This window comes from Pyxicephalus adspersus, chromosome 6, assembly GCF_032062135.1.
Source record: "Pyxicephalus adspersus chromosome 6, UCB_Pads_2.0, whole genome shotgun sequence".
Classification (NCBI taxonomy): Eukaryota; Metazoa; Chordata; class Amphibia; order Anura; family Pyxicephalidae; genus Pyxicephalus; species Pyxicephalus adspersus.
The window spans coordinates 90,824,770-90,834,626 of record NC_092863.1 but is presented as its reverse complement, the minus strand read 5'-3'; the positions used below and the strand labels follow the sequence as shown (position 1 = coordinate 90,834,626).

General features: G+C 39.2%; 1 protein-coding gene across 2 annotated transcripts; it reads right to left on the bottom strand.

Annotated features, from left to right (window-relative positions):
• Positions 1-859: 859 nt before the first annotated feature.
• Positions 860-5,290, bottom strand: RXFP3 (relaxin family peptide receptor 3). 2 transcript variants are annotated; one of them, XM_072416570.1, is made up of 2 exons: positions 4,618-5,290; positions 860-4,155 (listed from the first exon to the last, which is right to left on the bottom strand). In XM_072416570.1, the coding sequence occupies exon 2, from the start codon at positions 4,081-4,083 to the stop codon at positions 2,809-2,811; it is 1,275 nt and encodes a 424-aa protein (XP_072272671.1). In that variant the 5' UTR covers positions 4,084-4,155; positions 4,618-5,290; the 3' UTR covers positions 860-2,808. The 2 variants fall into 2 exon arrangements, with proteins under 2 accessions (XP_072272671.1, XP_072272672.1); XM_072416571.1 differs by having other exon boundaries at positions 860-4,123.
• Between the last annotated feature and the right edge of the window lie 4,567 nt (positions 5,291-9,857).

The following is a 9,857-nucleotide window of genomic DNA, read 5'->3' as shown; positions in this document are numbered from 1 at the left end:
ATTCTAGGGTCGAATCTCCCAGGACACTATATGAATGAACTATGGAATTTCTTTCCAGATTCCTCCCACATCAAAAAAACATGCATGTAATATAAAAAGGGTGGAGATAGAGCAACTCATATTTATATAGGACTTTCTTTGCTTCCAATGGGTGAACAAAGTGGTAGGGGAGAGAAAAGGAGATAGTGTGCTGCTGGGGAGAGTGAAGAACAATAATTCCAACCTGTTGTTTTATATAACATAGAAAAAGTTTGGGTTAGTTTATAGTGGGACCCAAATCTAGCAAAAAGCAGAGAAAGGATAAAATCACTATCAGTTGTTGTTTTCTAACGAAAAATTATGCTTCACTATCTGTTGCATGGATGTAACACAATGCTAGAGAAAACCTGTACGAAGTGAGGAGTAATAACTGCTTTGTTGTCACCAGAACAGGTTTCTCTCTATTCTTTTTTATTCCTGTTCCAGTAACAACTGTAAAGTTTTAGATTTTTCATCCCTTTCTATCTTAGTAATGGCCAAAAGGACGCATTACATTAAATCCAACAGTGATAAAGACAGCAACTATAACATGACAGTAGTGCAACTATAACATGACAGTAGTTCTAAACTTTCTCCAGTTCCAAAAGTTTGGGCTATACTTAGACAATCTGTCCCTAAGCATCTGCAGTAGTAACTTTTCACAGAGCCTAATGTTACAAGAGAGATTACAAATAACTTAATTTTAGTATTATAGAAAAAAAAAATTTTTTCCACATTTTTTTGCGTATATGACATCATTGCTTTAAATAAATTCAAAAGTATCAACAAAAATCCTAAATGAAATTGTGTAATATTTCATTTATTAAACAAAATATGCTTCTTTATTTTAAAAAAATTGAAACCACTAGAAAATAACAGCGTAACACATGGCAGCTACTTACAAAACGATTGAGAGTGTTCCAATAAATGGTTGTTGTATGACCATGAGGTCATAAAGGTTCAATACAGGCAGATGGCACATAAAGTGATTGTTTGCTCATCTGAAGGTTCCTCTCCTCTGCCTGTGTTCAGTAAGACAGTACCGGAGCAATGAGATTCAGTAACCCTTAACAATCCTATTTCACCTTGAAAGGTTTTCTCTATGATTCTGTACTTGACACAATGTTCTTAGCCCCACTAAACAAGCTTGTTGATGCATATTCAATGTGTTTTGTACATAAGAGTATTCAATATAAACATAAGTAGGTCAATGGTGAACACTGAAACTTGACCTTGTTTTCTGCTGCTGTACAGTTTTTGCTTTTCATATTAAATTCCGCCTTAGGTTCATGATTTTAAAAACAATTGTGACACTTATGTGCAAATTACATCAGTAACCTTTAAAAAACACAGTAATCTTATCCTAATAAAGGTGCATTGTTATATTATATTCCAATTGTGATCATCAGCTCCATTCACAAAACACAAGAATAGATATCATTATTGTAGCCATGTGATTGTAATTTTCAAATCTGATTGGACATAGCTGAAAATAACTGTTACTTTATTTAAAGTATCTGGATCCTGGTGTGTTGGTCTTGTCAGTTGAGTGTGAGGTGTGCATTAACAATTAATAAAAGGTTTACTCCAATCCAGTTTCTTTTCTTAAATAGGGGGAACCCCTTGAAATATATTTCAGGTCCTCAAAGAACCCCTTCTATGATTACTATATCCACAGCTAACAGTATATTAGTATGGTGGTTAGTGAGAAGAATGCCTCTTACATTGCCAGCCATCGGGAAGAATGTCACCCTTACAGATAGCTGTCACATAAACTGATCTAAGAGGACAAACTTCTCATTTTTCAAGGAACCCCCAGTAACTTTCAAGGAACCCTGGTTGGGAAACACTGGTCCAATCACAAATTCTTTACAAGCATGCTAGTGGCTTGTAGGACTTTATGGTATCGCAATGGTCCAGGAACTTCGATAGTAGGTTTCCCCTCCGCCGACTCCCCCCCCGCACACCAGAGCCAGGCCACCTAATTCCTAAAGGGGACATGTTACGGTACAGATATCAGATCTGCTTGTTGCTGTGCTGGCTCAAGTTTAGGAAGTAAATGCTGACCCTGGATTATGTCTGATCAAGGATGGTCCTGTCCTTCTGGTAAAAAAAAATATCAGATAGAGGCATTGTCAGGAGGAGTAAATGTAAAAATGACACATTACTTATCATGAATCTGTGTAAATATATATATATTTATATAATATGTCCAATTTAAAGGTTACAGCCTTCCTGGCTCTCTCTTGTTTTAGGTTATTGGCTCACTAAGTGGTAAAACAAAGATATAATGATAGCTTCAATGCCCCAACTAAAAAAAGTTGGTGTTGACAGTCACTATGTCTGTATCCAGGCTCCCATTAAGAATTTGTGGATGGCTTCTTCATAACTGCTTTGGTTGGTGGGTTATATTAGGTAAGTGTTCCCTACAGGGCTCCCTGGAAAATATACAAATCTGAATGGTAACCCAACATACCTACATGGACAAGAAACTGAATCATCAGGGCTAAGTAGACTTTCCCTGTAAAGTTACATCATTTGACACAGGTTTATATACCCAAAATCCATAATGTGTGCTTTATAAACATAGTCTAGGTGTCTACATTTATTATAAAGTTATTTTCATAAAACAACTCTCTTGAATATTACTAAATATATAAATCAGAGGTTCTATATTAAATTCTCAGAAGTTTTACATACAGTGTTCTATGTTAGCCATAGGACGAAATGTTCAGTAGCAGCCCTCAAGGATCCACCTCTTTGGGAGTTTGTCAGTGCTGATGATCACAGTCAGTACCGCTGTCCAGTTGAACTGCTGGGCAGAAGATCATACCTGCCATTGTAGATGACAGCTCCAGGTGGGTAACAGATGACATCAGGCTCAACAGGATTGAGGGGGACCATGACATGTCCCTGCTCATCTTGCTCTGGTTTAGTGGTGGCTGTGAATGGTCTCATGTTAGTCAGAGATGGGGAGGTCATCCTCCAAAAGAGGTTCTTTAATGCTTTACGGAACTCTCTGCGCATTAGGCAGTACAGAATGGGATTCAGGCAACTGTTGGAGTGAGCCAAGCAGACAGTGATAGGGAATACATAAGCCTGAGCAGTAAAGTATTCATAGCTAAACTGCACTACATTCAATTTGATAAGGATTCCCCAGGTCGTCAAGGCTTGGTTGGGAAGCCAACATAAGAAAAAGGACAGTACGACAATAGTCACAGATTTGGTGACCTTGGACCTCCTCTTGGTGCTTGAACTGCTCACGTTTCTATCGGTGATAAAACGAACCAAAAGAAGGTAACAGATGGTGATGATGAACAAAGGGATGACAAATCCCAACAGAACCTTTTGAGCATGATAGAGTCCAAGCCAAAACTGGGCATTACCATTGTTGATTGGAAACTTAACCAAACAAAGAATTTCACCGGAGACAATGGCCGTGGTGGAGAAGACAGCATGTGGTAAAGATGCTACAATGGCAGACACCCAGATAAGGACACTTACCCACTTGGCAGAGCAACCTATGGGTCTTCGTTTGGACTTAAGGGCAGAAGCCACTGAGTAATATCTTGCCACACTCATGGCTGTGAGGAAAAAAACACTAGCATACATGTTCATGGCAGTGACGTAGGACACTATTTTACACATGGCATTACCAAAGAGCCAGCTAAAATCCAAAGCATTTTCTACAGCCCAGAAAGGCAGGGTCAGCACAAATTGGAAATCTGTCACTGCCAGGCTGGTCACAAACAGGTTGATGGAGGACTTTTTCCAGCCTTGCTTGGTCTTCATAAGGTACAGTACCAGCACATTGCCCACTAGTCCCAGGGCACAAACCACAGAGTACACTATGGAGACTATAATCCTTATTATAGCAGAGCTGTCCCCTACTTTGTCTGAATTTTCAAAGTTAAACCCTCTCAGGAGATCTTGTAGGGTTTCATTGGTCCTGTTAAGCTGCTTCTCCTCGAAGAAGAATGGAAACATCCCCAGAAGATCACTCCGCTCAGCCTCCTGCATTATGGCTGCTATAGAACACAAGGTGAAGTTACATCTGAGCCCCATGCCATGATACTAAAGGGGTCTGGTCTGAAGGATCCAGCAACTGTTAAGGAGCCAGAGCAGAAATCATCAGTTCTAAGGGAAAATGCAAACAGCAAGTCAATCACAAAGTGCATAAGTTAATTTAAAGAAAGAGATAGACAGATAGATGATATAGACTATTAATAGATAATAATAGATAGAATAGATACAACTATTAATAAAGTAAGATAAATTCAAAACTGAACTCAATCAAAAATGTCAAATTTTTATTTCTGATATTGATTATTGTTATTAGTAGTGTAGCAATCCCCCAAAAAGCAAAATAACTAATTAAAAAATCAGTCTGATCCTTTGTACTTTACCTGCTTTCAGATGTCCTAGTTCTGCAGACCTTATACTTCCAAACTGAAGTTATTCAGAATAACTTCTTTCAGATCTCCTGGATCTGCAGACTTTAAACAGTTCAATGTGGTCAATACTTCAACATGTAGCATGCGTTAAAAAGCCCCTTTAACTAAATGCACCCTGATTACATTTGCTAGGTTAAACAGTTACCATTTAGTTTGATGTATCTTGGTTCTCTATGCTTCAGACAGTCCAAAACCAAGGCTGCAAGAATCACCCAAGCTTCATAGTAATGACTTGCCTTGCCTGAGGTCAGCCTGTGCTCCTATAGGTGCTGCATCCAAATGCATAGGACTGGCACAATGTAACTTCACATTCCTTGCTTCTGTAGGCTGAAGACAGTCCAGCACCAAGGAATCACAGTACTCATCCTGCTTTCAATCACTGGAAGGATATTAGAGTTGCATCAATTAAAAAGTATCCATTTTCAAGTCTCCAGGTTTTACAAGCTGTCCATGGTACTGCAAAATCCCAATAGCTGAAGACAAGTATGTTTAGGTGAATCCAAGCTTAAGATGGTACATTCATTAAAGAGCAGTTAGTTCAGAATTTCTTGTTTCAGCTCCAGAGAACCCAAGGCAGAGTGCATAGCAAGCTAAAAATGCAGAGAACTAAATCTGTGTATATGCTCCAAGGCAGATGTTAGTAGATCTATAAATTTGGAAGAGTCCTGGTTCTCTGAGCTTTAAATACTCCTACAGGATCAGATCTGCAGCAGACTTCAGCAAGCTGTGTGTGTCTTTGATGAGCACAGCAGTGCAGGTACAGTGCAGCATGTGTCTGTGCAGCTTGTACATACAAGTCTGTATGAGTTGTGCATGCCTCCAAGTTATATTTCATGTTCAGTCCTCGTCATATGCATGCGCAGTGACTACAGAGAGCTATCCTTGGTGCTGACAAGGAGATCTATAGGGTCTATAATAGGATCCCAATGGCAGAGGCTGCTGTCCTAGGTGCTGATTTAAGCATCTCTGCAGTCCTAAAGGACACAGGTTGCTCATGACTTTTATCTTACCAAGGAAATAAATGCAAACTAAATAAATGGTTCAACTTTTTTTCAACTCATTCCCCCAAGGAATATCAATAAAAATTAAAAGATCATTAAACATTCTTCATATAACTGACAGCCATGTCTTGCTTACACAGAAATCCATTGCAATCACTGGGACAGACCTGATGCCTTTATCAAAGTATTTTTTTGTGGAGTTATGTGTTAAGAAATGTCAAAATATGTTACAAAGTAATACAAGAGAGTCACAAGGTTATTCCTAGTGTTGGGAAGAATACAATTTTTACAATCCTTGAAAATCCACTAGGGGGCAGCAGGGTTCCTTTGTCAGAGTTCTGGATTTTACTAGGAACAATCTAAGAATTTTGAGAATAAAAGCAGCAGATGTACCTGTATATGGATTTGATCAGTGGAAGTTTTTTTTTCTTTCTACTTTTTAATTATTTCAGGGATTCTGATCCAGAGTGGCCAATTATATTACTTTCTAAATAAACAAAGCAGAAAAAAGCAGCAAAAGAGAATGGCATTTCATCTGTGCAAAATGTTTGGAATGCAATCCCCAAAGATTCATAAATATATGTGTATAGCATAAAATGTACTTTAAAATTCTAATTTGGAGTGATTTTACAAACTACAGACACTTGTTCCACCTCTTACATAAAAAGCATCTGTAGAAAAAGTTGAAATAGTATTATGTTTTATTTTATAAATATTTTAACAAGATTCTCAGGTCCAAAACTCAGGAAAGACACTATCTGCATGTAGTATGTATACTCTGCTTTCCTTCCAAATCTTGAAAACATGAAGTCAGGTGAATCGGCTTCTCCCCAAAATTACCTTAGACTGTGTTAATGACAACTGACTATGGACATTAGATTGTGAGCTCCTTTGAGGGACAGCTAGTGATAGGACTATGGACTTTGTACAGCGATATGTACGGCACTATATAAATACAAGATAAAAATGAGCAATTCTTCAATACACAACTCCTATACAAACTACAGGTGTTATGATGTCACTCCGATCCATCCAACTGCTCATGTAGAATCAGGTCTAAGAAAGATTCTACTTCATTATAGAGGTTCAGAACTGCTACTTCAATCGGGGCATTCCAGTAGAACTTCTCCATTAGGCAAGATGCATTGGGGTCAGAGGGGTAGGTAAATTTTGGGGTAGGTAATGGTAGTTTTGAAAAATAAGGTGGAAGGATGGGTCACCAATATTACATGTAGGTTCCCTGTAGCTGAAGTTGTGAGTTTGCAGGTTCTCCTCATGTTTTCGTGGGTTTCCTCCGGGTGCACGGGTTACCTCTCACATTCCAAAAACATGCAGTTAGGTTAACTGGTTTCTCTCATAGAATGTGAGTTCCTTTGAGGGACAGCTAGTGATAGGACTATGGACTTTGTAAAGAGCTGCATAATATGTTGGCGCTATATAAATACAAAATAATAATAGTAGTTATACTGCCTTACCCTGCCCTGTAAAGTAACACACAAAGTTTATATAGATGACAAATATAACAAATACACAGAGTACAGCGTGAAACTTCACTTAAATCAGAATACTTAGGTTGAGAAGAACTCAACAAGCTCTCTTCTCTCATCTCAATGTAATAAGCTTCATCAAATACATTAATAGAAGACACCTAGGAGCAGCTTTAAGGATTGGAAACATGGAGACATTTACATATTCAAACAATAAGAATGGATCATGTTCACCCTCCTGGACTGGAATACTGAAGATGAGAAAGCTGAAAGAAGAAAACAGGGAAGAAGAAAGACAACTGAGAAGAAGGTGAGGGGTGAGGTAGTACTCCATCTGGATACAATAAGGAGCCCTACAAACCAAGACGAGGCTTGAGGAAATGTGGATTTCCTAATTTAGGGTTACTGACATTCAGAAAGGTAATTCATCAATGAATCCCATGATTTGTGGAAAACTAGGAGATATTGTTGTCCAGGCATGGCAATGTATTGGTAACCATAATCCAGTTCAGTTTAATTGTGGTTAAATGTGGCCGTCTTCCAAAATTTGGCTATGATGATCAGTCATCAAGAAACTAATAATAATTAGATGTCTGAGGTGTTTAGATATGGCTGCTTCAGATTTATGGAACAAAGCACTTTCAGGTAAGTTGACCAATGTAATCAACAACATTGAATCGTCAATAATTGTCCCATAACACAATAACTCAAATCAAGTCCAAGGGAAGGCTTTTCTAATGGTATATATTATTTTGCATGAAAATAAAGCCTATTTAAAAATCATGACAACATTTTAGCAAAGGGGAAATTTCAACGCCAAATCACTTTGTTCATCAGTACTGCTCAGCTATAATATTTGCCCATAGCCCCGCTGTAAAGTCCCCCAGAGCTTCTTAGGTATGTTTCTTTTATTTGTGGATATTAGGTAACCATGAACAATACTGTTTTACAGAAATAGATATACAATACATTTGTTGTGTTTTCTTTCATGTGTTTTAGCTGTAATGTAGTCATCATATATTCCTGATCTTCAACTTTCTACCCAAAGTTCAAATTCAGACCTTTAGCACTTGTGTGACCCTTAGGGTATTCTTGTGTGTTTACTAAAGCAATAAAGCTTACCTTACCTATGTGCCAGTGTAAGAAAATCAGCTTTTCTCATAACTTTTACTTTTGGGGAACCCTTGATAATTATTTTCAGGTCTTGAAGAACCCTTGCTAAAACCAAAGTAGGTCATTGGAAAAAAATACACCTTTCATTGGTGGTCATTGTAAAGGATACCACCCTTACCAAAAGCTGAAAAGAGCTTTGTTGTCATGCCTTTTACGAGGGGGTGCTGGGAGTTTCCTGGCTTTGCCCAGAAAGAAGAGAGCCGGAGTCATGAAATAACACATTTATTCAATATATTCCCCCCTTAGACTGAAGCACTTACAGCGTAGTTGCAGCTTTACTAGACCGTTGAAAAAAAAAGTCTTTTAGTTGGGCCGCAAACCAGCTCTCAGCAGCATCTTTGACGTCAGAAATGTCCTCAAAACATTGCCCCTTCAGGTGTTTCTTCAAATTTGGGAACAGATAATAGTCTGAAGGGGCCGGGACAGGTGAGTAGGGGGGATGGTGGACCAATTGGAAACCCAGGGTGTTCAATTTGGCAGCCACAACGATGGACGTGTACGCAGGTGCATTGTTCTGCAAAAAAAGGATCCCTTTGGTCAACTTTTCCTTCAGCTGGTCCAGGAGGTTAGCATAATACTGTCCGATGATACTAGAGCCCCCGTCCCAGAAAACAGATGCCATGACTTTTTTGGATGATTTCTGGGTTCCGAACTTCTTCGGCCACAGGGACCTGCTGTGGCGCCATTCCTTTGACTGTTCCTTGGTTTCAGGATCATAGATGTGGAGCCAGGTTTTACCCTCAGTCACTAACCTAGCCAAAAAGTCCTGTGCAGCTTCAAAATGGGCCAAAACTTTGGATGCTTCAACTCGTTCCTTCTTTTGACCACGGTTTAAACATTTCGGCACCCACTTCGCTGAAAGATTGCGCATGTCTAGGATAGTGGTGATAAACCCAACACGCTCCCGTGAGATGTCAAGTATCTGGGCTATCTTTTTTGCGGATCTTCGTCGGTCCTCAATAATCAGAGGTTGGGGGGCACCCACTGCGGGACTCACCTTCAATGGTGAAATGCCCAGTCTTGAAACGAGATATCCAGGTTTTGACAGTGCTGTAGGAAGGACACTTCTCCCCCAGTGTTTGTGACATCTCAGTGTGAATGTCCTTTGCTGACTTTCCCTGGAGAAACAAAAACTTCATGATGGCCCAAAACTCCAACAATGTGAAACTTGCTTGTGCCTCTGCCATCACAGCTTCTCACTGAAAGAAAAAAACAGTTTTAAGAATCGAAAAGACCTGATATTTGCACAGTTACATACTAAGATATTAGGCTGTCATATGCCCCCACATTCATTTTTCTATTTCATCTGGAAGGGGGCAAAGCCAGGAACTTCTCAGCACCCCCTCGTACTTTTGTCATTTTCCAAAGACTGGCCAAGAGATTGTGAGGACATATTCACGTGGGAAGTCAATCAGCCAAATCTCAAGGACCCCCTCTGGAGAAACCCTGGGGCTCCACAGCACCCTGGTATAGAATAGTGCCTTCTTCTAGCAGGTAGGTAGTCTTTTCTGTCCTTTTTTTTCTCTAAATGTCAAGATAAATCATATATTTTTAAGGAGGATGCAGGGAATACAGATGAAAAAGTATGGGTGTGATGACAGTAATATGTCTGCAGCTTAAACGTGTTTCCTGAAGCATGTTCCCAGTGTGTAAAAATGCCTATAGCAAGTCTACAGTCTCTGATTATCTCTCTTATAGCATGCCTATAAAATAAGACCATCTCA